The sequence below is a fragment of the Platichthys flesus genome, chromosome 2 (genome assembly GCF_949316205.1).
Source record: "Platichthys flesus chromosome 2, fPlaFle2.1, whole genome shotgun sequence".
Classification (NCBI taxonomy): domain Eukaryota; kingdom Metazoa; phylum Chordata; class Actinopteri; order Pleuronectiformes; family Pleuronectidae; genus Platichthys; species Platichthys flesus.
The window spans coordinates 16,414,298-16,426,499 of NC_084946.1; the positions used below are offsets into that span (position 1 = coordinate 16,414,298).

A 12,202-nucleotide genomic window follows, 5' to 3' on the forward strand; every position below is an offset into this window, starting at 1 on the left:
CAGCATCACTGTAGACTCTTAGGCCTAGTTTTTCTGTTATTTCTCCTGAAACATAATCCATGTTCTGTTGTATCTTTAAGGTACCAGAACACATGTTTTATTGTGTTCCAGTGTTCTACTGTTGGTTCAGCAAAGTGCAGGGAGAGTTTACTGACCACAAAAGTGATGTCTGGTCGGGTACATGTGGACAAGTAAATTAGACTTCCTATGCCTCCCTGTACTTTCTTGGATCTTTCATTTTTTTCTGCATCTTCTGGGTATTCAAGTTTTGGGTTACATGAGGTTTCTGTAGCTTTGCAATCCTGCATCCCAAATCGATCTCAAATTTTGCTCACATATCTCTCCTGTGACATTTTGACTACACCATCTGTTTGTTCGAAATCTATGCCCAAGAAATGTCTCAGCTTTCCAAAGTCTTTCATTTTGAACCTTTCTGTTAGTGACAATTCCCTTTACATTTTTCCGAACATTCTCATTACTAGCTGCTGTGATCAGATCATCAACCCATATGATTTTGATTACTTTCTCGTTGTGCTTTTGTATAGACACACAGGTATCAGCTGGGTTCTGTACAAAACCATTCTCAATTAAACATGTATGCAACATAGTATTCCAATTCCTCCCTGATTGTTTTAGACCAGTGTCTCCGGGGGGGGGGGGGGGGGGGGGGGGGGGGCGGTATCACAGACAGAAAAAGAAAAAAAAAAAAAAAAAACGACCGCCGAACTGTCACTGGTTAGTGAAAGCTTCCTCAGTGGCGAAATGCAAGGGGCTGGACTGACACAAACAAATCAAATACTGTTTCGTTCCTGATCCACCAATCAAAAGGGGAGTGTTTCCATTTGAAAGCGAGTTGCACGTACGCTTCCGAGTATAAAATTAAACGCAGCATTGGTCAGCGCTCACCCTCACTGACGCAACACCCTGCAGAGTTTGTGTGATTGCTCTTGTGTCCTCTATCATATGATATCATATCATTGCCGGCAATTTTGGCGCCCTAGGCGAGATTTAAGATTGGCGCCAACATACACACGCAAACTGTCATGCATCCCCAAGGTTTTTATACATCTCTTTGTGTGCAGCATGCTTCTATGAGGAACTGTTGTGAAGTGAAATGAAACTCCTTTTTTTCTGTTCATGCTTAAATAAAGTGGATTCACTTGTTCTGACGTTTTCGATCACATCTTTATAAAACACCTCATTAGCTTCACACTACAAACCCTATGGGGCTGGGGAAATGTTTTTTGAGAGAAGATTCCAGATTCATTCACTAGACTGGCACTCAGTAGAGCTCAACAGAGCTGTATAGGTTCATCTCTGATCCATGCAGCTTCCTTCTAACAAGCTGTGTGGTTATTGGTCCAGTGGTTTATTACATAAACCTGTTGACGGACAAATCAGAGATGAAAACATAACCTCCTTAGCAGAGGTAAAAACCTCCACCCATTAATCAAGGAAATGTCACCAACATTAATAATAATTAGAAACACAACAGGAAATTAAAAGCAGAATGAAATGTTTTGAGAATATCTAAACAGTTGCCGGGTAATTTTCTGTTGGTGGACTTATCAATTCATTTATTAAAAGAAAATTTCCCCCTGCTACTTATTCTATAGGGTTTTTATATTGTGTTTTATTTACATTGTTTATATTTGTTTATTTTTGTCGTGCACTGATTGCTGGTTGTACATCAAATTGCTCTTGAAGGACATTCAAGATTTTCTTTGATGGACAACTTAAGTAAATCACAAGCTGCACAAACCAAGCTAGAGCAGCAGAGGAACCCAGCAGCCAGCAGGGGGCAGCCCTAGGACAACACAGCAGACTATGATTCTTGTAAGACGTTCAAAGACAAGGTTGGAAAACGTACTGGGTTATTCCCTCACAATCATCCAGTATCTAAAAGGCAAAAATCTAAAAGTAACTTTTAAGTAAGGCTGTCAAATATATGTAGTAAAGTACAAAATATTTTCTCTGAAGTGTTTATCAAAAGCAGCATAACATGACACGGACACACACACAAGATAATTTGGCCATCTTCTTAGGGTGTTTAGTTCTTCATGGGAACTATCAGGTGGTGTGGCCTAGTTGGAGTGTCTCTTTTCCAACAACAGACTCCTGGGTTCGAATCCCATTCCTTCTCTCTAGGTCAGAAATACATTGACCTCTTAGAATTGAAGGGATTTCATTTATTAATTACAAAATATCTTACACTATGTCAATTTAACTTAATTAAATATAAAAACAGGGAAAAAATTTAATTGGAAAAAAACCCCGCGCGCAATGGGCATCTGCGCAGATGTGCGCAGTGGGTTTCTGCGCAGGATGTGCGCAACGGGCAGGATGATTTTTTTTTATATTTTTATTTTATATCTATTTTTTTATATTTAATTTTTCATCATCATCATCATTTCTCCGCGCTGGTTCAGGGCTAAATGATCCTGGTCTTCACAGGAGAGTATGTGTGTGTGTGGCCGCGGAGCCTCCCGGTTCTTCCCCGTGCGAGCAGCCCAAGTATTTAACATGGGCGAGGAAAGGAAGCGGACCGCTTTTCGCAGCGCTTTTCTACATCCGGTGCGTCTCCGGGGTTAGAGGATGGTGTGACGTTAATGTATTGTTTTAAATTGCATGTGTCACGTCATGATAAATCAGTCTCCTATGTCGCCTGTACCAGGAGCCGCCCCTGTCACTGGTTATCTTGGCCGGTAACCAGCGTCCGGACCGCTCCGTGAATAAGGAGGAGGAGACGTTTCTTTACTTGGAATGCGGCCACTTCATTTCTCGGATATACAGCAGGAGCAACACTCGCATCACCTCCAGTTGGTCCGTCACTTCTCGTTATACACACACTTTTAGCGTATTTTCCCACAATACCCTGGTGCACTACGTCGCACACTACAAACTTCCCTTAAAGGGGCAGGCCATACCTGCAACACAACAGCTCTCGGTCTCATGTACAGATGGCAAGAGAAAGCAGAGAGGGATTTTTACACACTGTCTGATAAAGATTCCGACAGTAAAGGCAAGGGGTAGTGATGGATAAGGTTTTCTTTAACAAGTTAAGTCTTTCATTCTCACTTTCCACCTTAAAACTATGAAATGACCTGAACTATGAACTATTTCAGAATTTAAATGGTGAACTATGAACGTGAACTATTCATGTTTACTTGTATGAACTGAACTTTGAACTAGTTCATGAGAGGTGTAAACTTGCACAACACAGCCCTTTTCTCATTGTCAGTGTCAGACGCTTTAATGACCATCAACTCACTGGAAAAAAAGAAGCAGTCATCATCATTAGAGGTCAACAGCAGAGGGGAAGAAAAGATCGAAGAGGACTTCCTCATGAGAGGTCAACAAAGACCGTGAGAACTCTGCATCGTCTGAAAGGAGCGCCAGGAAGCATGGCTTCTTCTCCCCTTTAAGAGCAGGTATCTCTTCCTTCTTCTGGAGATAATGGATGATGTTACTCCGATAGCTTCACTTTCAAATGTCAGCGTGGCAGTGGTGCTTGCCACTGACCTTCCCCACGGACCAGGAGAGGAAGCCAGCCCACCCCCCGATGCTCTCCGGAGGCCGGGCAGGTGGGCGACGCTGCCCTGGCGCCCTGGCTACCGGACCAAGGCCTGTAGGGCCGGCAGGCGTCGGCCTCTCTGCCAACGAGGGACACACAAACTTAACACAAACTCAAGGTGCTCCCGTTATCCCCACATTTATAATGAATAAAAATTCTAAATGGAATGATTTGTTCTCAATATTTATTCCACTCAGACTAAAGTTGTGCTGTTTTACAAGCTGAAAATTCACTGTTTCTCAGGTGCAAGTTTCTTCCTTTTACTCATCAGCACCTTCACCTGAACTTAGCTCCCAAAAGCTGTATAAGGCGGAGGAGAGTAACCTCATTATGGCTGGTGATCAAATAGCAATAGTAAACATCTAACTTTTGATCTTATTATTTTACAACCATAGACCATACAATGACTATGAAATAAAAGATATCAATCTGAACAAAATTAAAACTTTAGTTTTCAACATGATTCTAAGCTGACTTCATGTTATCATTTGATGCCGTGTTTACCTTTAAACTCTGATGTTGGACAACACACTGCAAAAGTGAAGAGGAAAAATCTGGCATAAACTTTAGAGAACAAACAAATTCAGATTAAATCCTGTAATTCCAGAGCTACTGGTTATTTCATTGATTTACATTCACCAAATAAAATCCAATGAAATACATTGTTTATTTACATGGAAACATAACATTTTATAAGTTTTAGATCTTTTTCAGAAAGGCACTTGATCAAATTCTTGTTGCAAATTATCAACAAGATAAAGGAAAATTCTATTTGGTAAAAGGCACATGAAAAAAAACATGAGGAAAAAACATTGAGGGTGTAAACAAACATGAACAGACAACCATTTTCAAACTTTGAATCACAGACAAAATGGCGATCACGACTCTATCCCAACACAGTGATGATAAATTGTATTTCTGATGACGATTTAAAACATCAACATAAAGTTTAAGGTGCGAGGAGTATTGAAGGGCCCTCGCTCCTTGGATAGATTGTGTAGGTGAAACAATGGATTCTACTTCTAATCTAAAAAACTTCTGCTTTGGAAATGGAGACAGGACGGTGTGTAACATTTCAAGTAGAGTCACAACAGAATGGGAAGAAAGAGACAAAGATACTAACAATGAGAATTCACAAGTAGTGCTGACTGTTTTACACATGAACTTTCACCATAATCCCAAGACAAAGGAGAGGGGGGAGGTGACAAAATAAGTAGTAATTATTACTTTACTTGGGGATGGGTAAGAAAAGAAAACCTGGTAATTCACAGGCCTCAGGGTAAAGACGAGAGCTACAATTGACATGACCATAACATTTCCAAATAAACATGTTTTTGCCTGATATATCTGTCTACAACATTTCATATATCAAGGAGAAATTTACCCAACAGGGTCAGTAGGGGCACTACCAAGGCATCTTGCCAGACCCAATTGTTTTGTTTCTGGTCCTTGACAATCTGGTGGCTGAACAACCAGGCTAGCAGCCACACAGACAGGGGGACAAAGGCTTTACACATCATCATAGGTCAACAGCATAGAGGAGAAGAAAGTGAGGTGACTTTTGTTAACCATGCCAGAGTGTCCATTTCATTATTGTTTTGGTTGTGTGTGGTTTATTTTAATCATTTTTTATTTACGACATTTGAATATTTTCTAATTCAAATGTCAGACTGAATTTTCTCAAGACTTCAAAGTTCATTGGTATTTGAAAGGTAAATTATGAATATGCTATAATATTATCATCAGTGGTATGAACTGGTTCCAAAATTATTACAATATCATTTATCACAATCATTTCTGGGGACAACGAAATATCCCTTACTGAAATGACTTGTCCAGAGTTGCTAATGGTTTCTTTTCTTATAATAAGGCAGAAATGATTTGCTTCTTCTTTGAAAAGTCGCCCGTACAAAAAGCCTGGCACCATGTCCAGCTTTTTTTTCCCTCTTTGACAACAGGCCTCTCCACCTTCTTCAGGAGTTGAGTGATTGTTGAAGGACTGAAGATTGTCAGTAATCCAGGTTGTGGTATGTAGTAAGTGTACATGGGCAATTGGACTTTCTTTAAATAAGAAAAAAAAACTCACCTTCCCGCTGCGCAACGGCCAGAAACTAAAACCCTTTGCATTTAATTACAATGAAAGTATCAGGATTAGACTGAAAAAGATTTGACCGATAAATTCAAAATGGCAAATTTCCTGTTGGGTATAGCGTCCAGCTCCAAGAGGCTTCTGCCTGATAGACACATCTCCTGAATTTCATACATCTAGAGCAAAGTTCAAGCAGGGATCTTTGAATTGTTAAACTGTGCAATCGAGCCATTTGCCATGCACAGCGAGCATGTTTGGGCCATGTAATGTGCGCCATTCTGTGCCCGGGGCCGACCTAATTAAACTTTAATGTAAGATCACTAACACATTCACAGACAAGCTAAACAAAACATATATACTTCAATTGTAAATCATTATGTATTCCCAAATGGTTCAGATAATCATGAGATGAGATGTGCTGGTGTAATGAGATAAATGTTACACTGACAGCAGAAGAAAAAATAGAGGGATATGATTCAAATCTGTTTTTTGACAGATTGACTAGAAAGTAGAAATAAAATAAAGGGGCAGTTGATTTAAAGCGGTGGACACGCACCTGTTAGTGTAAGGAAACAACCTTGAACTTCAACCAACAGTACTCTCACTTTTCTGAGAGAGCAGAGTCTCTAACAATGACAGTTTAGAGGCTACCAGACTAAAAGTCAAAAGACAAACCTCACTGCATAGCAAAGAGTATGAAAAGAATAGTCATATTGTCAAAATTCTGTACATTTAGCTGTTTGTTCCTTCAGAATGTGTTGGTCAGCGGGCTATGGTCAACATAAACAGACTCTTTACAGAACAAAAGCAGTGACGGAGGCGGTCAAGTTTTTACTAACAGTTCCTCTCTTTTAGTTTCTTTTTGCCAAAATGGTCCTGCCCACGGAATGTGTGGAACCTGAGTGTGTGCACATTTTCTCACAACTCAACTAAACTGCACCCATCCTGATTGGACAGCATCTTTACTGGAGCTGTGGAGGAGACGTGGTGGAAGATGAGTGATAATGAGAGAGGAATACCTCAAAAACAGTCACATAAAACTGATACATATATGACAAATGGATGAGATGTATCATTACAGAAGAAAAAGATGCTGAAAACCTTACTTGGAACCTGCCGATGTGAAATCCCCCCAACCGTCCGAGCTGGGCTGGGCTGCAGGGACTTGGGAACCGAAGTCTAAAAGAGTGTCTATTTAAAGAAAAAAAAAAAATTGAGTATGAATGACGTTTAAATCTTGTAATGATTTTTTAAATGTTTATCTAATACAATAGCAGGGTGATCACCCGTGTTAGTTTGAACAGCTGGGACTGCCTCTTGTCCTCCAGGAGGTTGCACCATGCCTCCAGCCTTTATGCCTGGTGGGGGTGGGAGCAGACCTCCAACCGCCCCCCGCGGTTTGATACCACCCGCATCCTTTTTCTTGATGTTCTGTGGTAGACAGAGTTACAACAGTTTCTAAATCTTTATATGGTCATCTCCTTCCACCTGTGATGTGTGGGTTACATGCTCACCCCAATGCTGATCTTGATTGTCTGTCCCTCTTTGAAGCTCAGGTCCAGCTTCGGGGCTGTGACCTCAGAAGCTTCCATTTTTGCGAGCTCACCCTCTTGCTTCACCCATCTTTAGAGTACAGTTGAAAGAAAATATTTTTGGGTCAATTTAAACTTCAAGGTGGTACTTAAGAATGAACCAGAGATGGTGCAGTTGCAGATACCACACAATAAATTGTAGATCAGTGGGTTTAACATTTTAAAAATGGTACGACTTGCTTGCTGCTGACATACATTAACATACTTTTTTCCACGGGTCTTTGTTTTAATTAGTTCATAAGTCAACAAACGGCAATCAATGAGTCACTTTTATAGAATATAATTAGAGAATACAATACACATATGCATGCTATGCAACTTTGCATAATATCCACTCATTTAAGATTAAATGTTGGAAATTAACTTCACATTTAGACAAAACAAAAAGGTGAGTCTATTAAAATGTAGCAGGTCATACAGACTTGATCATTCATAGGTTGTATGTTAAAATACCCATTTGGAAGAAAAATAAACATGTAACAGGGAGTAACTTACTTAAAATGGTCTTGTAAAGCAACATTGAAGTCAAATGAGTCTCCACGATCAGCAAAGCCCAGACCAATAAAAGCATGACGTCCTTTAATCAAAGCAATTGTAAAGACAATAAAGTAAACTTCAGGTGATGTAAAGTAACTTTGCATCTCATAAAACAAATATATTCCTACAATATAAACATATACTTACATAACTTTTATCTGACACTAAATGTGACACAAATATTCTTAGAGAGACTGACGAGAGTTTGTTGTATTTCCAGGCTTGTTTTTAATTCTGCTGTATAAGTGATAACAAATTTAAGAAACAATAAGCACAGCACAGCTGCCTGCTTTAATTAGGTCACAATATTTCCTATTTAGAAAAGATTAGTTTCAAAATGATAAGCTGTCATTATAGTCAGGGTCGTCATACATTAAGACCAATAGGGTAACTGGATAAATAAGTTTGCGTACTGCGACATTGTACATAGGTTACATTCTCTTTTTAGTTGATATCCTGTTAAAAATGTCTTACCATTGCCATCCTCTATCCGTATCACAAAATACCTGCTGGAGTCGGTGACTGATTCAACCACACAACCTGGATACTGGTCAACTGGAGCTTGTGCAAACAGCTCTCCTGCAAAGAACAAATTTACACCACATTGTGCCTTAGGGGTATCTTCTGAGGGGTCAAGTAAAAAGGCTGCTTCACAGGCACTTCGATCACACTGTGACCAACGTATGACACTATGTGTTGTTCATTTAAATAAATCGCCTCTATGGGAAAATCTCAGAAGTCACTTGTGGCTTTGAATAGCTTATTCGATTAAAACACTAAAGAGTTTACTACAGCAGCAAATGCCATTGTGCTGGTGACCATCGGTTTCAGGCTTCAAACATTTTCAAAGGTTCAATGTGTAGAGTTTAGTGACATCAAGTGGTGAAGTGGCATCTTGCAGCTGAATAGCCCTCAACCTCCCTTTCCAACATCAAGGAAAACCTATGGCTGCCTTCAGTTGTCATCAAAACTCGAACGGTGTGAATTTGTACAGTTTGGACTACTTTAAAATAAATGGCGGTCTCCGTAGAGAGCACCTGCTCCAGATGTTTATATAAATGGCTCATTCTAGGGTAAAGAGAACAATTAAGTCGATTAAACACTAGTGAAAACATCACTAGGATTATTTTATATCCAATTCATAATAAAACATCTCTTTCACATAAGTCTTACACACTGGACATTTAACTGCCATCACATTCTACCTAAAAGTGACACTAACAATCAGCCTAAACAAATAATTACCCCAGGATCTACTGTACATTCAGTGCTGATGAGCAGATCAGGCAGGGTAGGCTCTGTCTCTCTCTGGCTATACTCATCAGATCTGTTCAAAAGGAACCGATGACCAACTTTGAATGGTTAGTTGCTGTAACGTCATCAACACGCCCACATGCTCACTGTGAGATTTCCAGAAATTTCCCTGTTGTATCCTCACTTGAGGCCTAATGACATTTTACCAGAGCGGAAATAAGTCAAGCAAAAGGTTTAATAAAAGGAGCAGATTGTGAAGAATGAATACATTATGAACTCAATGAGATGCATGCAGAAAACAACATCACATGTAGTAATCAGAAGTGTTTTCAATATTGTACCTGTGTTTTTGTCTTCTAACTTTATGAAAGCGATCTTGCCTTTGGCAGTGATTTTCATCCTTCCACTCCATGAAGGTTCATCCAGCTTCCAGTCAGCAGCACTACAGAAACAAGAAAAACCCTCATCTGGATAGGAAAGTGGTTTGTGTAATTGTCGTTCACAAGAAAAGCGGATTTAAGTTTTCATGCAGGATTTAATTTTTCATTTTTCCTTCTGCTTTGCACAGCAGGAAGAAGCAAAATTGAAAAAAGATTCTACGACTAAGATCAGACAATAAGGGAAGTACTTTTGTTCTGCAGTCAAATGACTCAAAGCAAACGGTCACAAAGAACTACAGTGCAGGATTGTAAAGTGTCTGCACTGCTTGAGTGAGCAGCACTGCTCAGCTCCTTTCTAATCACTCACACGTAGAACTGATCTTTAGAAAAACCTGCTGAATTTATATTTATGTGTTCATGGACAAACAGTGTTGCTTCTCCTGCAACAATGAAATAAAAACACCATATTGCGTCATAATCTGCAGGAAGAACTTCTCTCCTGACTCCACGTGTGTGTTTGTCTCCATCCTCGAACGATGATATCTGCTCACGAATCCGGATGTTGGACCTTTTTTCAACGTGATTAAATAAGTCTCTAATAAACTCTAGACGGATCAAACAAGCACAAAGTAAACTTTAAGTAATGTATTGGTCGTAGTAGTTTTTCATCAGTGTTGGTGTTCATTAATAACTTGTAAAGTGAGCGCAGGTCAGCGGGGGATTGAGGATGGAGGACAGGAGCAGGCTAATACTGAACAATACCAGGATACCGGGTCCAAAATGTGTGTCTTTTCTCTGATCCTGGCGGCCATAATGAACGTAGCAGGAACCGTGCTGTAGTGTCCTGGTATAAATCCCAATTTATATGCGTGGGAAATACAGTTGTTATACCAGAAACCTCACACTGCAGAACAACAGACAACCCTGAACACAGCAGAACCACAGCACAGTCACTCACGCAGACAGTGTCGCAAGGGCGTCATAAGGCTCGACAAATCTAAATGCTCATTGTTAAACGGAATGCAGGATGATAATCATTTTGTCAAATACTTTGATTACAAAATCGTTGGAAGCCATAATCATGAAAATAATAGTCGTCTTGTGCCAATGACGTAATTTGGTGCCAGAGTCTGCAGAGTAGTGATCGAGCTGCGGTATCAAAGTACCACTGATACACTCGACCAATCGCGAGCTACAATCAGCTGTGTGTTTAGAATTTTGTGTTATTTTTCGAAGTCCCATTTACTGACATGAAGCAAGAGGGGTTTGTGACCTATACTATCTCAACCACCAGGGGGCGGTCGAGACGTTTTGGCTTCGTTTTATGGGGAGCTGTCATGTCGTCCAACTTCATATAGAAGCTTGTTTGATCAACACAAAATGGAAAAATACAGAGCATCACTAGAAAAGAAGACTACAAGACGAAGTCAGACCGTCGGTTCTGTTGTTTAGCTTCATAAGTGCAAAGGTCGAACGTACTTTTAACCAAAATAAGGACAGAAGCGACATGGGGTCGATCTGACGCTTTTAGGGCCCCTGGCGGTGGTGTTTTGCACGAGCTCAGCTCTTTAGAACTTTTCATAGTTTTATAAGCAAAGTCCCCCGCATCTTTCACGGAATGCTGGTGTTAACCGTTTTGAACAGGTTTGAGATTCAAGTTAGCCGATTGTCGGAGATGGTGTCTGGTTCCCGTGAGCATATGGAGTGGAGAAGTTTCTTTGGAAACAGCGGGGAACTTGTTGGCCACAAACCGGCAGAAAAACCATGAGGATCAATCTAAATACTTTGTGGTGTAGTGTACGGACTTTGTGAGCTTTCAGCGTCGACGACATTAATCGGGGAAACGGAAGAAAAGTTAAAAAAAACACCAGCCAAACGAGTCTGTCCGATAATGGATGTATGTCCGTTTAAGTTAGCTTTGCTGACCGACACTTGTCTGTCACAAACGTAAGCGGCCTCTGACGTCAACTTACCGATATCCACGGTTAGAGGCGCGCGGCGGGATCTTGTAAACGTGGACCTCGGGCTTGACGCAGAGCATGGACTCATAAGAGTTGTCTTCTGCCATTTTGTAAAGTTTCACTAACTAGAAAACAACTTCCGACTTTCAATGGACACGGCTGAGGCTGGAGCTGAACAACATGACAAGCTACCACAGCGCCGCCCCTGGCCGGAGTGGGCGCACAGTGCGGCATGGACCCACAGGCACTAATGAGAATAACACCCTCCTCCGCACATTCGCTACAGTATTAGACAAGTATATTCAGGGTACAGTCTTGAGCTGCCAGGACTTAAAAGACAACCATGATCTTCAAAATCAGGATCAATAAGGTATTTTGAAATGAGATGTTATTGGAAATAACTTTCTGAAGGAAAAGTATACAGAAGGAGAGACAATTCTTGATCTCTTTCAAAAAGCTTATAACGATGCTATATACCAAAAAGTTGTATCTAAATTACATATAGCTTTTCAAAACTTAAAATGGTATAATACTTTTGCTATTTAAGCAAGATAGGAAGCAGAGAGCATTTCGTAAATGTCACAGGAAGAATTGGACAGGATCTGCAGACAGCAATGGCGAATGTCCAGTGCTCCCTCATGGAAAGAATTTAGTTGGAAGAAAATGTGTTGCTTTTTCTCAGCTCCAGCACAAATAACTCCTCCAATCAGACAGCCTGCTGGACATCCTATGGTACTGCAGTGTTAAACCACTTTCCCTTTTTGGGGAATGTCCATCTGGGGCTCAATTTTGGATAAGTGTCCACAGTGTCCTGG

General features: G+C 40.4%; 1 protein-coding gene across 1 annotated transcript; it reads right to left on the minus strand.

Annotated features, from left to right (window-relative positions):
• Positions 1 to 4,222: 4,222 nt before the first annotated feature.
• Positions 4,223 to 11,548, minus strand: necap2 (NECAP endocytosis associated 2). The gene is made up of 8 exons (XM_062401766.1): positions 11,400 to 11,548; positions 9,388 to 9,488; positions 8,267 to 8,371; positions 7,751 to 7,832; positions 7,178 to 7,286; positions 6,950 to 7,094; positions 6,770 to 6,854; positions 4,223 to 6,634 (listed from the first exon to the last, which is right to left on the minus strand). The coding sequence occupies exons 1-8, from the start codon at positions 11,492 to 11,494 to the stop codon at positions 6,589 to 6,591; spliced, it is 768 nt and encodes a 255-aa protein (XP_062257750.1). The 5' UTR covers positions 11,495 to 11,548; the 3' UTR covers positions 4,223 to 6,588.
• Between the last annotated feature and the right edge of the window lie 654 nt (positions 11,549 to 12,202).